This window comes from Microcaecilia unicolor, chromosome 11, assembly GCF_901765095.1.
Source record: "Microcaecilia unicolor chromosome 11, aMicUni1.1, whole genome shotgun sequence".
Classification (NCBI taxonomy): domain Eukaryota; kingdom Metazoa; phylum Chordata; class Amphibia; order Gymnophiona; family Siphonopidae; genus Microcaecilia; species Microcaecilia unicolor.
Genome location: NC_044041.1, coordinates 19,019,255 through 19,031,738, shown reverse-complemented (window position 1 = coordinate 19,031,738; position 12,484 = coordinate 19,019,255). Strand labels below are relative to the sequence as shown.

The window sequence follows — 12,484 nt, the reverse complement described above, 5'->3', positions numbered from 1 at the left end:
AAGCTGTAAATTTTTTTTTTTGCTTTTTCTGTTGTGTTTTTGCATCAACTAAAGATCATGAAAATAAGTTCTCGTTATGATGCATCTTATTTTAGACTGCACATCGGTCTGTGCCAGAGCCGGTGGTGGGAGGCAGGACTGGAGGTTGGGAGGCAGGGATAGTGCTGGGCAGACTTATACGGTCTGTGCCAGAGCCGGTGGTGGGAGGCAGGACTGGAGGTTGGGAGGCAGGGATAGTGCTGGGCAGACTTATACGGTCTATGCCCTGAAGAGCACAGGTACAAATCAAAGTAGAGTATACACAAAAAGTAGCACATATGAGTTGTCTTGTTGGGCAAACTGGATGGACCGTGCAGGTCTTTTTTTCTGCCGTCATCTACTATATATGTTATATGTTACATCACTCCACTCAGGTTTATTTTTAAAGCTGTCTCAGGTTCTCAACATAACTGTTCCCTTCAAAAATTACGGGCAGCCCGTTGAAGAATATTTATGTTCAAACAACATTATTGGGGCGAGAGAGACACAGTGCCTCTTAGATCACTCCCAAGTATCCAGATTATGCTTATCCTGTCATAAATAAGATCATTTTTCTATTTTCTATTCTCAGTTAGTAGCTGTTAATAAGCCAAAATAAAGTGAGTTTAAAAAAAAATATATATATACCCTTGTAGAATCAAAAGTAGTGTGTGTAAGCCTAAAATCTTTTGGTGACCCCTGGAGCTTTCTCGTGTCCACTTTACGGTTGGAAATCACTGGCCTATGGATTTTTATTTTATATGTTTCTAAACCTTTTTTAAACCCTGCTAAGCTAATTGCTTTTACAATATTCTCTGGCCCCAGGATTCTATATATGGGGCCCAAAATTGCATATTGAATTTGGCGCTAATCAGGCATATTCCATGATTGCACAATCAATTATTGGTGATAATTGGAAACATTTGAATTTACACATTCATCTTTGTAATCAATATACTATAAAGATGTAAATTTTACACGTGGATCCAAAAAGGGGATGTAGCCATGGGCGGGTCAGGGGTGCTCTTAGAATTTGCGTGAAGTATTATAGAATAAGGCAGATCCGCACCTAATTTAGGTGCAAGGGATTTACACCAGGTTTCAGTTAGTGTAAATCCTTGCGCCTAAAACTGGGCGCAGATCCTGGCGCTAGCCCTGGGATTCTATATATCGCGCCGAGATTTCCGCATGGAAATCAAAGCGTATTCCATAACAATGCGCATAACGTAATTAGTTAACAAGCTAATCAGCCCTCATAACTGGATGTTAACAAGCAATTATCAGCACTAATTGGCATTAATTAGAATTTACGCACACTACTTTCTAAGCGTATTCTGTAATGTGGTGCACATAAATTCTAAGTCACATGAGCTGAAATGTGGGCGTGGCTATGGGCATTGAATGAGTGGGTCATGGGCGTTTCTAAAATCTATGCACATTGTTATAGAATACACTCGCTCCACACTTAATTTAGGCGTCGGGATTTACACCAGGTTTTAGTTGGCGTAATCGACCACGACTAAATTTAGTCGCATGGACCGGCGCTCAGTGTATTCTATATACCATGTGGAAATTTTAGCTATTCTATAAAATTTAGGCATAATTTAGAGAATACTACTACTACTTATCATTTTTAAAGCGCTACTGGACGTACGCAGTGCTGTACACTTGAACATGAAGAGACAGTCTCTGCTCGACAGAGCTTACAATCTAATTAGGACAGACAAACAGAACAAATAAGGGATAAGGACAAAGAGTAGCAAGATTCCGGAATTCCAAGGAGTAGCAAGATTCTGTGCGGAATCCCAAAGAGTAGAAAGATTCTAGAATCCCAGAGAATAGCAAGATTCTCTGCAGAATTCCAAAGAGTAGCAAGACTCCAGAATCCCAAAGAATACTACTACTACTACTTATCATTTCTATAGTGCTACTAGATGTATGCAGCGCTGTACACTCGACAAGAGTTTACAATCTAATTAGGACAGACAGGACAAACAAGAGATAAGGGAATATTAAAGTGAGGATAGGCATGCATGTTTTTTCCACACGGAATTTTCAGGAGCCATATATAGAATCTAGCCCTATAAGCTATATGGTGCCCAACTTTTAGTCATTTATAGAGTAGCGCAAAGGTTGCCAAACTTGATCCAGTCAGGTTTTCAAGGTATCCACAGTGAATATTCAGAAGATAGATCTGCATGCTATGGAGACAGTGCATGCAAATCTCTCTCATGAATATTCATTGTGGATATGCTGAAAACCTGACTGGTTTGGGTGCCTCCAGGATCACATTTGTGAACCGTAAGACTAGCGCTTAGCACTCTTTTTTTGGCACCCAAATTTAGTCCCGCGTGAAGAAATATTTTCTCTGATTTGTTTGAAATTTACTACTTAGTAGCTTCATTGTGTGCCCCTGATCCTTGTATTTTTGGAAAGAACAAACAAGCAGTTCACATCTACCCATTCCACTCGTGATTTTACAGACATCAATCATATTTCCCCTCAGCCGTCTCTTCTCCAAGCTGAAGAGCTCTCGCTGCTTTAGCCTTTCCTCATAGGGAAGTCGTTCCATCCCCATTATCATTTTCGTTACCAGAGGTGGCACGACCATTAGACCACCTAAGGCAGGGGGCCTCAGGCGGCACTCATCAGGAGCGGCATCTCCCCCTTCACGGCATTTTACCTCACGGTGACGTTCCAAATCCGGCAGTGGCAGCGATTCCCATATGCTGACCTGCCTCTGCCAGCACCTGCTTCTTCCTTTTATTGCGGCCACCTCTCTGATGTAACTTCCTGTTTCGTCAGAGGCTCAAGCAGCTGCAGTAAAGGAAAGAGGTGGGTGCCGTAAGCGGAAGGGCAGCGCATGGAAATCGCTGCCACTGCTGGGTTTGGAACGTCACCGTGAGGTAAAATGCCATGAAGAAGGGGCGGGATCTCGGCCGGGGTGGGGGGTGGTATGTTAGCTCCACCTCAGGTGGCATCTTGCTTTGGGCTGGACGTCAGACTCACAGAAACAGAAGCCTGCCCTTGCAGATCAACAACGTGGCCACGCCTGAGAAGAGGACTTCGGCTGGCGGGGGTTGGGGACCTCCGCCAGCAAAGGTACCCGACGGCGGTGGCGGAGGAGGGTTGGCGGTGGGAAGAGGGGGTTGAAAGGGTTGGCACTGGGGGGGGGGGGTTCAAAGGTGGTGGTGGTGGCGGCGGGGGGGGGGGAGGGGGAGACTAAAATGTGCCCCCTCACATCGGGCTCTGGACCCCCCCTCCTGCCAAAGCCTGGCTACGCCCCTGCTCTAGAGTTAGCATGTGCTGATTTTTAGCGTGCTAAAAACACTAGCGTGCCTTAGTAAACGGGGCCCTTGGTTTGTATTTCTAAAAACCGAGGATTAATCTTCTTTTTTCCCTACAAATGTGGCCCCAAATGAATGTCTTGTTACCAGAGGTGGCACGACCATTAGACATCTTGCTTTGGGCTGGACGTCAGACTCACAGAAACAGAAGCCTGCCCTTGCAGATCAACAACGTGGCCACGCCTGACAAGAGGACTTCGGCTGGCGGGGGTTGGGGACGCCCCTGCTCTAGAGTTAGCATGTGCTAATTTTTAGCGTGCTAAAAACACTAGCGTGCCTTAGTAAACAGGGCCCTTGGTTTGTATTTCTAAAAACCGAGGATTAACCTTCTTCTTTCCCTACAAATGTGGCCCCAAATGAATGTCTCTAATTACAGAGTGATCTGAAACTCAATTGTTGCTGTCCGCCCACTTTCCAGTGAACAGTTTTTCTCATATTAATAAAATCATGCTGGCAGCATTTCACGCCTGTGTAAGCCGTGTCAGCACACCGGATAGCAAAATTAAATTGAAACTGAAACACAATTAATTTCACACCCTTAGGTGTGTGTGGTCTTCCCAGAGCAGGGCTTCATCTGGCGGTGATGTTAAGGTTTACTTCTTGCAGTCTGTGGAGAACCGTTGCGAGAGATGGATTAGCGGAATATAAATGTTGAAAATAAAATAAATACACTAGCAGGGGAACGAAGGGGAAATTCACACTATCATCGTTAATGCTATATGTTTTGTGTGCATAAATGGAAGATTTCAGGATCCTCTGCTATTAATCTAAGTGAACATTAAATTCACTAGAGCAAAAAAAAAAAAATTATGGTTAACTTGCACTGAATCAATTGTAATAATGCAGTTTTCTCTGTTACTGCTGCCAGTAATGTATATCTGTAAGCTAAGACAAATTCCCCTGCTACTATCGTAATATCTTATAAAACAAATGGAGCTTTTTAAGCATATAGATAGAAATGTGGAGGAATGATTTTGTTTACAGTTTTATTTAAAGGGCAGCTCTAGTTTTCAATGTTCCAGCCGTTCGAATCTTCCCTGTGTATGTGGAAGGATAATGCATCGATCCTGAAAGTATTTACTGTGAATTGTGGTGGTGAAATGTAAAAATGGTGCTCTCCGCTTACACTGCAGTAACATGAGCGAGAACAGTGCTCAGTTTTGCCCCTCATAACTATGTACATTTTTTGCTGTAATGGGACAGACTGAAGGTCCAAGGAGCCTGGCATTCTGTTTCCAACAGTGGCTAATCCAGGTCACTAATACCTGGCAGGACCCCAAAAGTGTAAACAGATTCCATGTTAAGGAATAAGTAGTGGATTTTGCCCAAGTCCAAAGTCCACCTTAGTAATGACTTATGGAATTTTTCTTAGGAAATTGTCCAAATCTTTTTTTCACCCTGCAATGCTAACTGCTTTTACCACATTCTCTGGCAACACGTTCCAGAGCTTAATTAACACACTAAGGGCTCTTTTTACTAAGCGGCGGTAAGCAGGCCAGTGGCACTTCCCACCCCTACCGCGCCGTCATCTCTGGTGCTACAAAAATGTATTTATTTTTGTAGCGCCGGAGTGTACCTGGCAGTAATCGGGCAGTGCCGCCCACTGCCTGGTTACCGCCTAGTGCCCATTGAGGTGGCGGTAAGGGCTCCCCTCCGAAATGGCCGCGTGGCAAGTGCTTTACTTGCCGCATGGCCATTTCCTGCAGGAAAGCAAGACTTCCCTTTTACCAGCTGCGGTAAAAAGGGGCCTCGGGGCATTTGAGAAACACACACTGATGCTAGCGCAGGCCCCCTTTTGCCGCAGCTTGGTAAAGGGGGCCCTAAGTGAAGAAATATTTTCTCTGATTTGCTCTAAATGTTCACTGTGTGTCCCCTAGTCCTTGTACTTTTGGAAAGAATAAACAAGTGATTCATGTTTACCTGTTCCACTCTTATTTTATGGACCTCTATCATAGATGGAAAGAGAAATGGGACTTGATATACTTTTGCAACTACATTCAAAGTGGTTTACATATATTCAGGTACTTACTTTGTACCAGGGGCAATGGAGGGTTAAGTGACTTGCCCAGAGTCACAAGGGGCTGCAGTGGGAATTGAACTCAGTCCTCCAGGATCAAAGTCCACTGCACTAACCACTAGGCTACTCCTCCACTAGAGCTGATACTGTGATGTCATAATGCCTCATTCCACCAATAAAAGCCAACCTCATCAGTGATGTCACAATGGCTTGATTGCCCAATACTTGGCTCACTTCTGATATTGTGATGTCATAAGGGAAAGGGGGAAAGGGAAATGGGTCTTGATATACCGCCTTTCTGAGGTTTTTGCAGCTACATTCAAAGTGGTTTACATATATTCAGGTACTTACTTTGTACCAGGGGCAATGGAGGGTTAAGTGACTTGCCCACAGTCACAAGGAGCTGCAGTGGGAATTGAACTCAGTTACCCAGGATCAAAGTCTGGTGTATTAACCACTAGGCTATTCCTCCATCTCCTCATCCATCTCTTCTTTAATCTGAAGAGTCCTAACCTCTTTAGCCTTTCCTCATAGGTCCCTTCCATCCTCTTCATCATTTTGGTAGCCCTTTTGTGTACCTTTTCTAATTGAGATATGGTGATTACCACAATTGTATACAGTACTTGAGGTGCAGTCACGCCAAAGGCATTTTGATATTCTCTGTTTTAGTCTCCATTCCTTTCCTAATAATTGATAAAGTTCTATGCCGCACCTGCACACTGAGCAGAAGATTTCAACCTGCCATTTGAGATCTTACTTATTTATTTAGATAGTAGCTCAAGGTGAGTTACATTCAGGTACTCTGGATATTTCTCTGTCCCAGGAGGACTCACAATCTAAGTTTGTACCTGAGGCAATGGAGGGTTAAGTGACTTTGCCCAAGATCACAATGAGCAGCAGTGGGATTTGAACCAGCCACCTCTGGATTGCAAGACTGGTGCTCTCACTAGGCCACTCCTCCACTAGCAACATCCATGTAAAATCTCAGATAGTAGCAACAGAATCTCAAGTAATTTATTTGGATTTTGCTCATACCTTTACTACTACTATTTAACATTTCTAGAGAGCTACAAAGTGTACGCAGCGCTGTACAAACACAGAAGAAAGACTACTTTTTTCAGTAGTAGCTCAAGGTGAGTTACATTTAGGTACTCTAGGCCACTCCTCCACTGGCAACATTCCGTGTACAATCTCCAATAGTAGCAACATTCCATGTTCCACTGCACTAACCACTAGGCTACTCCTCCACTAGCAACATTCCATGTAGAATCTCAAATAGTAGCAACATTCCCTGTAGACCAACATTCCATGTAGAATCTCAGATAGTAACAACAGAATCTCCAATAGTAGCAACATTCCATGTAGAATCTCAACTATTTATTTAGATTTTGCTCACACCTTTTTCAGTAGAATCTCAAGGTGAGTTACATTCAGGTCCTCTGGATATTTCTCTGTCCCAGGAGGGCTCACAATCTAAGTTTGTACCTGAGGCAATGGAGGGTTAAGTGACTTTGCCCAAGATCACAAGGAGCAGCAGTGGGATTTGAACCGGCCACCTCTGGATTGCAAGACCGGTGCTCTAACCACTAGGCCACTCCTCCACTATTGTCTTTGTCATTTAAGATATTAAGGGGGTAATTTTAAAATTAAGGACCTTGAATGACAGCGAAAATGAACACTCTTCTGCCTTACGTTACTGCAAAGTAAGGGGAAGATACCCTCCTTATATTTCAGTATTACAATTCACAACCAATGTGACAAATTGCTGCTGCAGCAGCCCATTGAGGATGTTGGAAGAAGTCAAAACTTTCAACATAAATGTCCTCCTCCACAAGTTGAAATTAGAAATAAAAATGCTACCAATGTCCTGGGGTTGGGGGGTGGGGGAGAATGAAGAGAAACATATTGATCTCTAAGCAGTCGTTTTTTCCAGCATCAGCAGCTTACTAATTGCACTGTTGGAGGAAAGCGGAGCTTTTAACACCAGCCTTTAGCTAGAAACAGCTCCGGGCCTGCAGGATTTCCTGTTGCATTGTCTTATATAGAAACAAGATGGCAGATAAGGGGGCTGCATGGCCTATCTAGGGTTACCATATGTCCGGATTTACCCGGACACGTCCTCTTTTTGAGGACATGTCCGAGCAACCGGGCGGGTTTTGCCAATCTGCCCGTTTTGACCGGATTTCTGGATTTAAGCAATCAAGGGCTAGCGCATAAAGGAGCCCTTTTAGAAAGCCACGCCAAGCCCAACGCTGGCTTACCGCAGGCTAACCTTCAACTACCGCCAGCCCAACGCGGCCGCTGGAGCTAGTTCCGCCTCGGGCATGTGCCATTTCCTGCACGCCGGAAAAAAGTTTTTACTTTATAGCACGGCACTAACCTGTTTACCACAGGAGTCCTTACTGCCAGCTCAACAGGTGATGGTAAGAGCATCCCCCCCCCCCCCCCCCCCCGCATGGCCACACGGGCCCTTTCTCCCGCAGTTTAGTAATAGGACCCCAAAGATAGGACAGCTATCAATGCGGTGCTATTTATGCGCTAAACATGGCTGCTTAGCTCTGAATATTGGAAGCTAACCGGACTCTGCCCCCGATGTAGCTGACTTCCACTTCTGCACTAACCAGTCATTTTCAGTGCCGCTGCTGCATACAAGCGAGTTAACTGGTTGGTGGCTGTTTACGGTCGGTTAACTCGCTTTGAATATCAGTCGGTATGATTATAAACTGGTGTGTAGCCATGTTAGTCCACTTTGAAAGGTAATAAACAGTGGTGTTCCTTGGTCAGCTGCACTCGGGGTAGATCGGCGCTGCGCACCCCCCTGGGTGCAGTGCGACACCCCCTAGATGCAGCATCACCTCCAAGCCCTCCCCCGGGTGCAATGTTCTTACATCCTGGGGTGCTGGGAGCAGCCACGCGGCTGTGCCTATTCCTTGCTCCCTCTGCCCCGGAACAGGAAGTAGCATCAGAGGGAGCAGGGAACCGGCGGAGCCGACAGCCGTGCGGCTGCTCCCTGCACCCCTCCTGCAGCGTGCACCCGGGGCAGACCGCCCCCACTGCCTCACCCTCGGTACGCCGCTGGAAATAAATCGAAACAGAGAAAAAAAAATAAGATGATACCTTTTTATTGGACTAACTGAATACATCTTTTCATTAGCTTTCGAAGGTAAACCCTTCTTCTTCAGATCGGAAATAAGCAATGGAAATGGCACGCGATCTGAAGAAGGGCTACTTTCAAAAGCCAATCAAAAGATGTATTAAGTTAGTCCAATAAAAAAGGTATCATCTTAATTTCTTTTCTCTGTTTCGATTTATTTCTATTTATTATCACCATGAAAAACTCAAAAATAAAGATGATGAGCATTGAGACTTCCTGCTCAGTTATACTTTACGTTGAAATGTGCCATGCGAAGCTATCGTGCCCAGTTTTTCGCTTACCCGACTGATCAGCTGTTCTCCAGTTTCCGAAGCAGTGATAAGCTTACAAAGTGCCTGCAGTGCAGGGTGAGGCAAACCTGGAATTAAGCAGAAACCACATGTGATTCAAGCTCCCTAGTCAATTGATTAGAAACGAACAGAAGGACTGAATGAATGTACACTTAAGATAGTCTTTCATTCTTAAAGCAACAATGTGGTAATTAAAGTAGATAAATTCCACCTCCTTCCTTTTGATACAAAGATCAGTCATTTCTGGAGTCTTAACCTCTGAACTCAGAAAGGTTTCAGGTTTGCTAACATTTGATATACCGCCTTAGAGAAATACTCTTTCAGAGCGGTTTACACAGTACAAAAACATGCAATTAAAAGTTAAAAACTAGAAAGGGACACGGAAACGAGAAAGGAATCCCATGTGTATATAGAAAAGATATAGTCATAGAAAGAAAAACAGGGTTCACAACACTCAGCAACCAAATTTTACTAATGGCTGGGGGGAGGGGGAATAATAAATGGGTTATGCACAATAAGATCTCGAAATAAGTAAGTTTTGAGAGGTTCAAAAGGATTGGAAAGATGGACCCATATGGAGCTGTAAGGGAAGTGCATCCCACAGGGTTGGCGCAACGACACTAAAAATCTTAGAACGGATGGAATCAAAATGACAGCATGTGATCACTTAGATTCATTTCTATCATTTATTTATTGGGATTTATTAACCACGTCTACGAAGAGATTTATCCAAGATGGTGTCCAATATACTACCACACACCATTGCATATCATGAGAGGGCTGCTATACAGTCCACATATCATCCACTCAACTCTTGTAGACGCTGTGTAGCTGGCTTAGTTCAGCTTATTCGTCTACAGCTAGGGTAGGCTGAAAGTGACACGCCAACGATCAGGAAGTTCATTAGGGCTAAAAATTAAAAAAAACCCCCACAACTATTCTGTCCTGTCTCATGAGCTATCCCCTACACTACCTCTTAACCAGGGATTCCCAAACTGTGGGTTGGGTCCTCAAATAGGGTCATGAAACCCGCATTTGAGGTCACAAACTGTGTGGGCCCTGCACAAAGACATCACTGGCCCATGCATCGGAAGGGGTTATGGGCTTTCTGTGGCCAGGCAAATGGGGTCATGGCTAGAAAAAGACTGATAAGCATTGCTCTTCAAGTTGCAATTGGAATATTCAGTAACTTCTTATTTTATCATTATACTTTTCATGAAATCATTAAACATAATTTTCTAAGGGCTTCTTGTACAAAGCTGCGGTACTGATTCCCGGTGCGGTAAATGTGACAAAGCCCATTCAATTCCTACGGGCTTTGTCGCATTGGCTGCATGGGAATCAGTGCCACAGCTTTGTAAAAGGAGCCCTAAATTATTCTATACTAGCTGTTAAGCCCATTAAAACGGGCGAGATTTCCAGCTATCCTCCTCGCTGCCGCTCCCTCCCCCCTCCGTGCCGGGCCCCCTGCACTGACCTGACAGCGCCTCTCACCTCCGTGTGAAAGCGCTGCAAGCAGCAGCAGATTGCTCTGCTGCTGCCCGCAGCGCTTTCAAACGGAGGTGAGAGGCGCTAACAGGTCAGTGCAGGGGGCCTAGCACGGAGGGGGGAGGGAGCGGCGGCGGGGATGGGGGGGCGGGGAGGGTGGAGGTTGGTACGCGCGATGTTCATTTCCAGGCTCCAGTGGCAGCGTCCGACTGTCTGACTCCGTTTCCCTCTCTGTTCTGCCCTCTGATGTCATCACGTCTTGACGCGAAGGCGGGACAGAGAGGGAAGTCTCTACTGCGTATTTGCAGGTGAGTCGGTCACTTGCCATTTATATGTTTGATAGACTGGCCACAAATAGTAATTGAAGCCAAGAATATCAATCCTGTTTCAGCGGAGTAGCTTAATGGTTAGAGCAGCGGGCTGAGAACCAGGGAAGCCAAGTTTAAATCCCACTGCATCTCCTTGTGATCCATTAACCCCTTCATTGCCTCAGGTACAAACTTGATTGTAAGCCCTTTTCTACCTGAATGTATTATTTATTTACTTATTCATTCATTTTATTTATTTTGTAACTTGCATTCAGCTATTCGTGAAAAACGCACAACCTAAATCCTAAATCCCTTCTGTCCCCTTCCCCTGGTATCTCATGTTTTTTATGAGACACCCAAATATTTTGGGATTTAGCTCTTAAATAATCGTAAACAGGTATAAAACTGGAGAATGCATTTTGAAAATGGGGTCCTTTGAATTCTGCTTTATTTTATTTATTTATTTATGACATTTTTACCCCAAATTAGCCCGAGAGTGACTCAGGTTCAATGTGACTTACATAAGAAAGAATTAAACGAATATTAAAAATTACATAAACAGATTATAAAGTGCAATAAATAATGCTATAACATTGGCTTTGTAAAACAAATATAACGTATGTGGTGAATTAACCTGGATGCAACTGTTCTTAAGGGTAGATGGATAGAGAAGATTAAATCAGTTTGTAAACAAAAAAGTGAAGATGAATAAATATGGGTGAAATTAGGGCTAGATAGGATTAGGGAGAAAAGAAGAAGTGAAATTAATTGTATGAATGGATATGGGGATGGGATGACTTCCCTATGAGGAAAGGCTAAAGCAGCTAGGGCTCTTCAGCTTGGTAAAAAGGCGGCTGAGGGGAGATATGATAGAGGTCTATAAAATAATGAGTGGAGTTGAACGGGTAGATGTGAAGCGTCTGTTCACGCTTTCCAAAAATACTAGGACTAGGGGGCATGCGATGAAGCTAAAATGTAGTAAATTTAAAACGAATCAGAGAAAATTTTTCTTCACTCAATGTGTAATTAAACTCTGGAATTCATTGCCAGAGAATGTGGTAGGGGCGGTTAGCTCAGCGGAGTTTAAAAAAGGTTTGGATGACTTCCTAAAGGAAAAGTCCATAGACCATTATTAAATGGACTTGGGGAAAATCCACTATTTCTGGAATAAGCAGTATAAAATGTTTTGTACTTTTTTGGGATCTTGCCAGGTATTTGTGACTTGGATTGGCCACTATTGGAAACAGGATGCTGGGCTTGATGGACCTTTGGTCTTTCTCAGTATGGCAATACATGTACTTATATACTTATGTTCAAATAGAATTCTTTGTTTTCTGAAAGGCAAAATTGAAAAAATGAGTTTTCAGTAGGTTTCTGAAGGGCAGGTAATCATCTCTTTCGCTTTGTTTTTGCCTGGAATGCCACCAAATACTACTGCAGCCCTTACCGAGGAGCGATTGTATCGTGGTGCTGCACTGCTGCAGCCGCTCGCCAGGATCAGAGGTTGGGAAAAAGACTGCAGCTGGCAAGCCGCTGGCTGGCGGGTCAAGTCGAAATCCAACAGCGGTGAGCAATGCCTGCCAACCAGGGACCCCTCCTACTTTATTCTCCACACTGTGCTGAGAGGTATACATTGAGTTCCGCTGACCATTCTGGATACGCTGCAGTGATTTTTCCACCTGGAGGAGACGGAGAAAGAAATGCAACACTTAAAAAAAGCTGCAGTACTTGGATGGTTTTGAAAGTCATTTATTCAGGTAAATAGGCCAGATAGAAAATTGCTCACTCCCTCCTCAAATGTAGCTAAAAGAGACATTCATTTGGGTATGTTTAAGGAGTACTGCGTGCAGTTCTGGAGACCG

The 12,484-nt window shown here is 44.1% G+C and overlaps 1 protein-coding gene across 1 annotated transcript in view; it reads right to left on the bottom strand.

The window, feature by feature from the left end:
* Window positions 1-12,484, bottom strand: part of TTC28 (tetratricopeptide repeat domain 28) — a 238,807-nt gene that overhangs the window by 16,703 nt on the left and 209,620 nt on the right. The window contains exons 12-13 of the mRNA XM_030218563.1: window positions 12,070-12,301; window positions 8,818-8,894 (exon numbers count right to left, since the gene is read on the bottom strand). Of these exons, the coding sequence (XP_030074423.1) occupies window positions 8,818-8,894; window positions 12,070-12,301 (309 nt within the window). The remainder of the gene's footprint in view (window positions 1-8,817; window positions 8,895-12,069; window positions 12,302-12,484) is intronic.